General features: G+C 49.4%; 1 protein-coding gene across 1 annotated transcript; it reads right to left on the bottom strand.

The window, feature by feature from the left end:
• Nucleotides 1-276: 276 nt before the first annotated feature.
• Nucleotides 277-10938, bottom strand: LOC134402422 (mitochondrial ubiquitin ligase activator of nfkb 1-A-like). Its single transcript, XM_063131851.1, has 5 exons — nucleotides 10882-10938; nucleotides 8641-8776; nucleotides 7841-7928; nucleotides 6755-6875; nucleotides 277-2747 (listed from the first exon to the last, which is right to left on the bottom strand). The coding sequence occupies exons 2-5, from the start codon at nucleotides 8755-8757 to the stop codon at nucleotides 2024-2026; spliced, it is 1050 nt and encodes a 349-aa protein (XP_062987921.1). The 5' UTR covers nucleotides 8758-8776; nucleotides 10882-10938; the 3' UTR covers nucleotides 277-2023.
• Between the last annotated feature and the right edge of the window lie 657 nt (nucleotides 10939-11595).

Below are 11595 nucleotides of genomic sequence, written 5' to 3' on the forward strand. Positions count from 1 at the left end.
TGCCTCTTCCTGTCCTGCAGCTCCTCGCCCCCGTTCCCACCTGTCAAGGGCCTTGAGTTCACACAAGCAAGCGTGTTGAGCGTGGCAAGATTTCACGGAGACGCCCGAGAGTTCTTGGGGAGACACCGTGGCACCCCCCCACCTGTCGCACCGACGTTCCCGATTTCTTACATTCTAAAGATACGAAGCATCCCTTTGGATTCGTCTGGCCATCCGTCCTCTCCTTAACATCTATTCTATTGGTGTTTAGATTAAAGAAACAAGACAGGCCCTGATGTATTGCTCAATTTATCAGTAAATCTTGATTCCACATTCACTGCACGTGGCTTGGCCAAGCGCCATCGAGCACTCTGCTCAGCCACAGGGCAGGGCACAAACCATCTACAGGTGAAGAAAGGCTAACGCGACTGACGAAGTCCTTGCAGTCCATTTGGAGCACGACGCTGATCATCTTGGAGGAAAAAGACAGACCAGGGAGAGTGTCTGTGTCAGCAAAATATCAGCCAAAGGTGCTGAACAACCTGTCAGACATTCATTCACAGTTTGATCAACTTTCTGGCTGTAGAGCTTGTGCGTGAAGGGGAAAGGGATCCCAGCAATTCCAGGATGACTGCTGGCAATTTGGGATTAAACTATGTCTGCTGTTTAGCAATGGGCCAACTCAAGGAAGAGGGACTGGGCTGCGCTCAGTCGCAAAATGATACCCACAAGGGAGCCAGGCTAGAATACAACCCACAAGGGAGCCAGGCTAAAGTACAACCCACAAGGGAGCCAGGCTAGAGTACAACCCACAATGGAGCCAGGCTAGAGTACAACCCACAAGGGAGCCAGGCTAGAGTACAACCCACAAGGGAGCCAGGCTAGAGTACAACCCACAAGGAAGCCAGGCTAGAGTACAACCCACAAGGGAGCCAGGCTAAATTACAACCCACAAGGGAGCCAGGCTAGAGTACAACCCACAAGGGAGCCAGGCTAGAGTACAACCCACAAGGGAGCCAGGCTAGAGTACAACCCACAAGGGAGCCAGGCTAGACTATAACCCACAAGGGAGCCAGGCTAAAGTACAACCCACAAGGGAGCCAGGCTAGAGTACAACCCACAAGGGAGCCAGGCTACAGTACAACCAGCCCATTGCACTCAGAGCCGCCTGCATGAACAGGCTTGCTCCAAGGCGATCCTTGCTTGCTCCATCCCCACCTGGGCTTCTGCAGAGAACCACTTGCTGGCTGATTTAAATGCTAGCCTTGAAGGTGAGGCAGCGGAAAAACTGGTCCCCGTGGCAGATTCTATATCGAAAAGCCACGGAGCCTGTAGCCTCACCAACACACACACACACACCGCAGAGGCTGCAGCATTTATATCAACCTGGACGTGGCCCAAAGAGTGAGGTAGTCTATAAAAATCAAACTGTACCATGAAAATGAAATCTGGCTTACGGTGCAAAGTGAGAACAGGCAGCCTCTGCAAACAGCTTTCTTTTAAAAAGAAAAGAAAACATGTGCTGCCTCTACCCACTAGGTCCCACCCTCTTCCTTCAGGGTCACAATCAAAGGCAGAGAGGCAGGGATCTCACAGTCTGGCTCAGAGGAGTTGGCTCAGAACGGGACTTGGCTCCAATTCCGGGAGGCAGGAAACTCAAGTCGAGGCTGAAGATTTTCACCTGCTCCTGCATCGGTAGGATCCTACTCATGGTTTCCTGGTTTCCTGTTCCAAGTCTGCACGTGGACAGGGCAAGTTGGAGAGGCTCATGGGTTTTGCTCGTCGCTCCGGGCAAAACGTCCCACAGATCGGCACGGCTCCCAGCAACTCAGTGCTCCTTCCAGTGAGCAGAGCAGGGCTAATGTCCCAGATGAGCTTCCTTACAATATCAGCTCCGGACACACACCTCACAGCGGTAAGGATCCCGGAGGGGGTGGGGGGGCTGGAGCAGAGAAGAGGCGCCTTCTCGCTAACCTCAAGCGACGGAGCTTGCACTCCTCCACCTCCAAGCGGAGGGCGTTCGAACATCGCCGGGGCTCTTCGGCTAGGCCTGGTACAGGGGAACCACGCGGTCGATGGGGCCCCTGCAGATGGGGCAGGTGCGGGCGGGCAAGGCCTGGAAGCAGCGGAAGCAGCAGCAGACGTGGCCGCAGGGCAGCAGGACGCACTCGCGGAGGCTCGTCAGGCAGATGACGCAGGCGTTCTCGGGCAGCAGCTCTTCCGGCTGCTCCGCGCCCCGGCGGCGCGAGAGCTCTTCGAATTCCCGCCGCTGTGCCTCCTGCTGCAGCCTCAGCTGGCGGTGGCGGTAGGCTCGGCAGAGGGCGCGGAAGGCGACGGCCGTGGCCGCCAAGCCGCACAGCAGCGCCGCCCACTTCCAAAGGCTGCTGACCGACTGCATGTCGGCCAGCAGCGTCTGCCAGTCGCCCCGGCTCAGGAAGTAGCCCGTGCCGTCAGCCGGGGGCTGCAGGTGGAGGGAGCCGTCCGGGTGCAAGACCAGCTCGCCCAGGCCGGTCAGGCTGCTCCCCACCAAGAGCATCTCCTCCGTCTCCAGGAAGCCCTTGGGCTTCTCCCCGCTCAGGTAGTGGCTGAGCAGGTCCTTGAAGCCGTGGGAGGTCTGCTGGAAGCGCTCGTACACCATCTCCAGGGGCAGCTCGGAGGCCTGGAAGGGCGATTCCACACTCACCTGCCCCGCCGCCTTGCCGCTGGGATTGGCCAGGACGAAAGGCACCGAGTGCACCTGCTCCAGCACCACCCGCTCGCTGTCGGTCCTGCAACGAGACGAGAGCCCTCAGAGCGGAGGCCCCGGGCCGGGCCCCCGAGGGAGCCACGGTCGGAGGGAGCCCGAGCGCTGCCCCGAACAACGTGCAGACCGTGCTTGGAGAATACGTGGTGGACGGCGGACAGGTCGGCACCGCCTCCGTTTTCATCCCTTGTTCTTATTCTAGCCTTAGGGTGAGGGGGCCGTAGCACAGACAACGCGCATCAGAATGGAACTGGACTCCAATTGTCCAGTCCTTTTCCAGCTTCATTGGCTGCCAGTCCAGGTCCAGGCCCGATTCAAAGTGCTGGTATTAATATTGAAAGCCCTAAACGGCTTGGGACCAGGTTATCTGAAGGAACGCCTCCTCCCATATGTACCTGCCCGGACCCTAAGGTCCTCCTCAGGGGTCCTTCTCCATGAGCCCCTGCCAAAGGAAATGGGGCAGGTGGCTACTAGGAGGAGGGCCTTCTCTGCTGTGGCACCCCGGCTGTGGAATGAGCTCCCTAAGAAGGTTCGCTTGGCACCTACATTATATGCTTTTAGATGCCAGGTGAAGACCTTTTTATTCACCCAGCATTTTAACAGTCTATAAATAAATTTTAACTTGGTGTTTTAAGTTTGTAATTTTGCATTGCTGCTGTTTTTTTCTGGTTGAGCTTTTATATTGTATTTTATATTATAGTTTTATACTGTTGTTTCATACTTTGAATGCTTTTAATTTTTGTGAACCGCCCAGAGAGCTCCGGCTATTGGGCGGTATAGAAATGTAATAAATAAAATAAATAAATAAATAAATAAAATTGAAATGCTAGGTCTGGGCACAGCCTGTGTTTTAAAAACACAAAACGAAATTCTGCAAACAGTTTACATCACGCAAACAAAGCAAACTGTTGCTTAAGTTTGGCACGATTTATCCCGCAAATCCTGGGATGGGGCCACTGAAGCCCTGTTCATTGGGGAAAAAAATACTTTGGCTACCTCTGATATTTCAGCAGATATTGGCTGGGTTTGCACGATTGCGGGGGCGAAAGAACCCATTGCTGGTTCCGTCCCCTGCCGATCACACAAACACATTTTACTTAATTCTCTCCGATGCAGCCCAGGTTGCGATATTGTCTGAACCCAGCGTGCAGAGCGGCTTCATACTGCCCTCCCACCACACCCCCTACCACAAGTCATGGGCTGTAGGGTGGTCATGAAGCAACACAGCCACCCACGCTACATCGCAGGTAATTAAGTAAAACGTGGTCGCCCAATCGACACCCATGGGGGCAGGGAAAGAACCAGAGATGGGTTCTTTTGCCCCTACAATCGTGAAAACCCAGCTGCTTTCTGCTGAAATCTCAATTGCATTGACACCACCATAAGGGCTAGAAGCTTGCTTAGAATGAAAGGAATAAATAAATAATCTTGCTGCTTTGAGAGCGTCTCCACAGTTCAGTATGAATCAGAACTAGTCTCCCCATCTTTCTCTGGGCCAGGAGATTTATTTATTTTTTGCATTAAACTGTGGAGAAGCATCTGAAGTAGGAAGACGCCTTGATGTCCTGCACGTCACTTTGTGACTCGAGGATCCCAGGGTCAAGCCCAGCCCGACTCAAAGGCTTTGGAGAGGAGGCAGGGGGCTTGCACCCTCCAGTTGGGGCCGCAATACCTGATGGAACGCCTCTCCCGACATGAACCTACCCGTACACTGCGCTCAACATCTAAGGTCCTCCTCCAAGTGCCTACTCCGAGGGAAGCTCTCAGGATGGCAACAAGGGACAGGGCCTTTTCAGTGGTGGCCCCCCAATTATGGAATGATCTCCCCGATGAGGCCCACCTGGCGCCAACATTATTATCTTTTCGGCGCCAGTTCAAGACCTTTCTCTTCTCCCAGGCATTGAACAGCATTTAACAACGCTAAGTTTGTTTTTTAACGGACCCCAGAACTGTTGTTTTTAAATGGATACCATTGTTTTTATACTGTTTATGGTTTTAAATTTTGTATACTTTTTAATGTTCACTGTTCTTAACTTTTGTAAACTGCCCAGAGAGCTTCGGCTACGGGGCGGTATATAAATGTATATAAAGGCTTTGGAGAGGAGGCAGGGGGCTTGCCCCTACAGTTGTGAAACTCAGCATGAAGTCACATGTTTCACCACCATCTTCCCCCTCGGATGACGGCTTGGCCAAGACCTATTTTAATATTATGAACTAATGGACGCCACACTTGTGCCTTATTGAGGGCTGCCGCAGGCACAGCAAAAGTGCATTCATATTTAAACAAAGAGCTGTGCCTCAAGGAAAAAGAGAAAGGGCTTCTAAATCTACCATGTTGGCAGTTTCCATTTGATTTTAGGGCTCTTCCTCATAAGCAGAACTCACAAAAGCAGTTTACAGGGCCAGGCTTTGCTTAGCTTCCGTAGCAGGCCAGTGTCTTGCGCCCGCACGGCCTCTTCTATGCCTGTGGCATTCCTCTTTGCTGGAGGACGTAGAGCAGTGCACTACCCAAAGTGCAAACATCACACATCAGCCGCTTCTTTGCCCAGGAATGACCAGGGTGTCCGGGATAGGATTCCCATTATCCACAGTTTTAGGTTTGCCCACAGAAGAAGATTATGCAGAAGGCTGTTAAATGTCAAGGCCAACCACCTGGACTTTGGCAGGCCATTTTGTGAGGTGACTTGATTGCCAATTAGTGGCTAAATTGGTTGTACAGATAATCTGATGTATATATATATGTCCAGTGTTTGAATGTACCTTTCTTCTCTCCTGTGTATGCGCTGTTGCTGTGAGTATTGTGTTATGCGCCATGTATGCTGTAAATATATTTTTTATCAACCTAAGTTAAAACCTCAGTAAATGTTATTGAAGAATTCAAGTGTTCTGTGGTTTCTGGTTATCTTCGCTGTCTTTGGCTGTGTCTCCGCACATTAAATCTTCCAGCTGTCTTCTCTCTAACAAGAGAAACTTAGCTACCTCGACACAGGGCACACGCCAGCACTGGCCACTGCCAAGACGTAATGTGTGGCACAACAACGGGTGTGCCTGCAGCTTGGCATCGCCCACTTCCCATAACCAGAAACTCTCCTAGCAGTGTGTCACTAATATTTACCATAACTCCTCCTGGGTCACAATAAGTGAGAGAGTCCAGGTAGTAGCAACCAAAAAGAACTTCTCTTCATGTCCCTGCATTCTAAGCTGGAATCTGGGTGGAATAATTAGCAAAACCAAGCAGGGATTGCAAGGGAATTTGCAAGGGGGCATAAATCACTCGGGATTTGCTATCGGCCAAAGAGGCTGGCATCTCAAGAACCTTGTTATTAAAAAATGAAAACACAACCCCCATCACTTGTGAACCGCCCAGAGAGCTCCAGCTATTGGGCGGTATAGAAATGTAATAAATAAATAAATAAATAAATTTGTGTTTTGAAAATCAGGTTTCTAGACCTTAAGCTAGGCTTGAAAGTGTGCAGGCTGTGGCTGATGACATTTCAGTAGCCAAAATGGTGGGGACTGAACAGAGGTTCCAGAAATCAAGGGACAGGGTTTCAGGGCCATAACATCACTTCTTGCCCCTCCCCATGGCTAGTGAAAGGAAGATTATAAACTGATGCACGCACAGAATACAGCATTTGGGGGGGGGTGGACATAATTTGGGCTACCTTGGTGCAGACACTTTGCTCGCTATTTTGCAGTGCAAGATCTGCACGGCCCTGTTTATAGGTCAAATTGAGCCCCTGGAATTATACCCGAATACAACTGTGGCAGGCCAGCACAACCAACCCTACCAACTCTACCCTAGGGCTGCCTCGTGTACAGCAGAAGGGAGATCTCCAGGTGTTTTGGACTTCAACTCCCAGAAGCCCCTACCAGCATGGCTAACGGTCAGGAATGCTGGGAGTTGAAGTCCAAAGCATCTGGAGAACGTATTTCTGCCCACCCCGATGTACAACACAGAGCAGAAGATGCCAGCAAATGGTACAGACCCCTGGCTGCCCTCGGATACGTCTCATCCCAAGTCTTGCTTACCAGCTCCGAGCTAAACTGTTCCAGATCAGGCGATGTTCCTTCAGCACCAGTCTCTCTATCACTCCCTGCAGTTCCTGGTGGTATGGGCTAGTCAAAGCCACATCAGCTGGCTGAACCACTCCTAAATGGGAGGGGAGAGAAGCAGAGGATGTTTAGAGGTGTCTGTCAGTGATACCAGGCACTAGATCTGAAACAAAGCTGTACTGCAAAATTGATCATTTGGGTTTTAGCAGCTAAAATGAGAAAAGCTGATAGCTCTGCATTATGAACGCTTTCCCCCCTCATTTCCAACTACCCTATAATGGTACTTTCTGCTACAGCTGGAGCACCAAATATTGTGAAGAATCTATTTTTGTGAATACCTGTTTTTTTACTGTTTGATTGTACTTTGAGCATTATTACAGAAAGCTGAAAAATTATGAATAATTTTAAATGCTCAGGTTGTCACTCTGAGCTTAGCATCCTTTATTGTGGATTATTATTTTTAATAAATGTAGTTTTATGAACAGGGAGCAAAAGGTCTGTCGTGTGTGCTTGTGTATACTGGGCTTCTGATATCTAAAGGGCAAATGTGAAATCCAATAGTTTCATAATTTTAAAAATTACATCAAAACTCAAATTCTGAGTGAAATTCCAGTTCAGCTTTACGCTGGGTTTATTTAAGGGTTGGAGAAAGGGCAAAAGAAGGCTATTTTTGTAACATTCTACACAAATTCTGGCTTCTTTTTTTAACTCTAGACTTTGGCCTTTAATAGTTGTGGGGGATTAGCATGACCTCACCGGTCTAGTCAAGACATATAGAAGCTTATAACTCCCAGCAGAGACTTGCCATCCAAAGCTCTTCTCATTTAGAAATACCTCTCTGCCTGGTCATCTGCAGGCAATTCCTGCTCACCGCAGGTAACCAGGCAAAGAGCTATTTACAAACCACCAGATATTCGCTGTTCCTTTTGGCAGAATTTGCACAAATAAATTTGGTGCAGAATTCAGAACCTCCTTAGCTTTGAAGGCAACAGGACAGGATTGGGGTGCTGTGGAACTGGCTGTCTGTCTTCCATCTTCAAACCAAGGCAATCCGTCTCTTACCTTCAATGGCAACGTACTGCAGGCAGCCGCTACCTGTGGCAGAGAGAATGCTGGGCAGACTGGCACTGACCTGAAGCTTTGGAGCCTCCTACATAAGAAAGGAAAAAAGAAGAGAAGAATGTATATAAAAGTGACAGTCTAAGAGCTATCTGAAATCCTGGGATTTCACAACTCACCCTAAATTTCCCCTTAGCCACAAATCCCCCAAGCAGCCTGGGAGAATTCACTGTCTCATAAGAAGAACTGTCTTACTGGATCAGCTCAAAGGTTCCTCTGGCCCAGCATTCTGTATCCAGGAACAGCTGACCTCTGGGACAGCTTGCCTCTGGAACAGCTTGCCTCTGGGAAGCTCACGATTAATGCACAATTGCAACAGCCGTCCCCTACCTGTACTCTGGACTTAACTTGGCTAATAACCATGAATAGACCTCTCTTCCTCCATTAGCAGCCATCTAGAGATCTCGGAGTAGTGAGTTTTGTAACTCTCTCGTCCACCAAGAGGTCTAGCATTATTGGTGTGTGTGTGGGGGGGGGGATTTGCTCTATTCGCTCTCCTGGCCTCAGCCCACCCCTCAATCAACAATACGCAGCTAAATACCGCTGGCCTACCCTACAAGGCTATTTAAGGATTACTGAGATAATATAAGAAGTGTTTTGAAAACTTGGTATAAAAAACAAGTCAACCTCCCACAAGCTGCTGAGCTCCAGAAGTGTTGGACTGCAACTCCCATCATCCCCCATTGAGAAAGGAAGGCTAAATATTCCTCTGATCTATTCTTCCAAGCTGTACAACGGCACACCTGGATCTTGGCCATCACTTTGGCCTTCTTCCTGTGCAGGTAATAAAAGAGGCCAGAGAAGGCGAGGCTTGATCCCAAACATATTAGCTCTCCCGGTGTGAGGGGCAAATTATCCATCGAGCCGTGTTTGCTGTGGCTGCAAGAGAAGCAAAGTTAGAGACTGAGATACACAGGAAAGAGTGAGATGTCCGTAGCAGTGACAATGTTGAAGGAAGACACCTGGAGTGGGCACCATCAGAATATAAAAATTATTATTATTATTATTATTATTATTATTATTATTATTATTATTATTATTATTTGTATCCCGCCTTTTGCCCAATACTGGGCCTCAAGGTGGCCGAAGAAAACCTTGCTCTGTTTCTGCGCCATTAATTTATTTCATTATTTATTTATTTATTTAAAACATTTATATCCCGCCCTATATCAATAAGACCTCAGGGCGGCGTACAGTTAGAAGCATACAGTATGAAACAGTACTAGGGAGGTTGTGGCCTCTCCCACACTAGAGGCCTTCAAGAGGCAGCTGGACAAGCATCTGTCAGGGATGCTTTAGGGTGGATTCCTGCATTGAGCAGGGGATTGGACTCGATGGCCTTGTAGGCCCCTTCCAACTCTGTTATTCTATGATTCTATGATTCTAAGTATACACAGCTAAAAACAAATTAAACATTAAACCAAGTTAAAACAATATATAATTTAAAAGCAGTAAAACTATTAAAACAGTTAAAACAATGTGCCAATTTAGTGAATTCAGCCATTAAAAGCTTTGTTAAAAAGCCATTTATATCCCGCCTTTTTTCCTCCAAGGAACTCAAGGCACCCTACATAACCTTCCTCCTCTGCATTTTATCCTCACAACAACAACCCTGTGAGGTAGGTTGGGCTGAGAGTCTGTGACTGGCCCAAAGTCACCCAGTGGGTTTCCATGGCTGAGTGGGGACTAGAACCCGGATCTCAACACTTTAGCCACTACACCACCCTGGCTAAAGGCTATCAAAAGGCTAAACTCCACTGGAACAGCAATTCCGTGGAGCAATTCTGTTTTTTGAACTCCTTAATGGATTTCCTGTGGAAAGAACCCAGGAGGAAGAAGCAGCGGGGAAACACAGGAGGGTTGCAAATCTGGACCCCCGGTAAAATCCTGCAAATAAGGAAGTATGCAATAAAAAGCCTTGCCTGGCAGCACCCCAAGAACACAGAATTACTGGGAGATGGGTGTAATACTGGCTCAACAAAACAAACTCAGCCAATAATAATAACCTGCATTTGGTTCATGAGCCGGGCATCCAGATGGAGAAGAGCAGGGCTGAAGGGCCAAGGAAGGTGTCCCACAAAATCAGGACACCCCCCCCCCTCCAAAGAGCTGAGTAGGGCCTGGTCTGGCTAAAAGGATCAGCGTCGGGATAGAATCATAGAATATTGGAAGGGGCCTACAAGGCCATCGAGTCCAACCCCCTGCTCAGTGCAGGAATCCACCCTAAAGCATCCCTGACAGATCCTTGTCCAACTGCCTCTTGAAGGCCTCTAGTGTGGGAGAGCCCACAACCTCCCTAGGGAACTGATTCCATTGTCGTACTGCTCTAACGGTCAGGAAGTTTTTCCTGATGTCCAGCCGGAATCTGGCTTCCTTTAACTTGAGCCCATTATTCCATGTCCTGCACTCTGGGAGGATCGAGAAGAGATCCTGGCCCTCCTCTGTGTGACAACCTTTTAAGTATCTGAAGAGTGCTATCATGTCTCCCCTCAATCAGTAACTTCATGCCCTGGAGGCAAATCCAGAAGTAGTCTGGTCAATCCAGAAGCAAGAGAGAGGGTGCGAGAGGAGGGCCTTTTGGGGGCAACACAACTGGCTGGCTGGCTTGCAAGCCGTTTCTGGCCGTGGGGATCAGGGCCTTCCTCAAACAAACCTGGCTCTCTTTACAAAGCCACTTTCCAGAAAGCTATTTCCTGACCAGGAATCTAGTGTGTTCAGCAAGTTTGCATCGAGCAAAACAGACTGGTCAAGGTTGGCAGCTGTGAAGGGCACCTCAGGGCTTCCCAGGATTTAATTTATAGGAAAAGAAATGTCGGGGCTTCCACCTCCTTCAAGCCCAGTCTCCAACAAAGCAGCAGCACTCTGCACATATTCAGAGGCACTCTCGTCTTGTTACTCCGTGCCTCTCAGGGCTGAGAGGGCTTAGCACTAGCACTCGTTTCAGGGCTCCGGGCGGGGCTTACCAGGGTGTAATGGACACCTACCTCCTGCCGCAGGACTCACTGCCCCATCTTCCTGATCCTGGACTTGTCGCCCCTTCCACGGCGGAACCAAAGAGCAGAGCTCGGGAGCTGGGCGAGACGCCAGCTGTTACTCGCCGCCGCGATCGCGCAAGGGAAATGAAGTCCAATGAACCTCAACCCCACGTCGCCCCGCAGCGGCCATCTTTCCTTTAAAGACTACAACTCCCAGAACGCTTTGCTCCAGAACGAGCGATGATGAGTCCAACGAAGACTCGTTCTGCTTCTTGTGTGTGGGGGGGGGGAGTTCTTCTCGTGATGCGCTGCGGCTCTTCGTCGAACGTTCTTAGAAACTACGAATCCCATCAAACCTAGCGGCTAATTAGGGCACGAAAGGGCCACGCGTGCAGTGCGTGGCGACAATTAGGGCTGAAAATGCGCAGGCTGCTGTAGGGGTGGGATGCGGTGGAATTGCTGCATTTTTGCTCATATGTACAGCGTTTCTTGCAGGTCTTGCTGTAGCATTGCGATGTTTATGGTGTGTGTGGGTGTTATTGCATTTAATACTATACCCCCCCTCCGCGGGTACTTTCGACTTGAAAAGTGGGTAAAAACTGCCGTAACCAAATAATAAATACAAAATTAAAAATACGGCAAACTTTGCTCCTGCACATGGTGTTGTTGCTGTTTTAATCTGTACTTACGCGCGGGGAGGGATCTAGATAACCCTAAAGTTTA

Source organism: Elgaria multicarinata, chromosome 8 (assembly GCF_023053635.1).
Source record: "Elgaria multicarinata webbii isolate HBS135686 ecotype San Diego chromosome 8, rElgMul1.1.pri, whole genome shotgun sequence".
Lineage (NCBI taxonomy): Eukaryota > Metazoa > Chordata > Lepidosauria > Squamata > Anguidae > Elgaria > Elgaria multicarinata.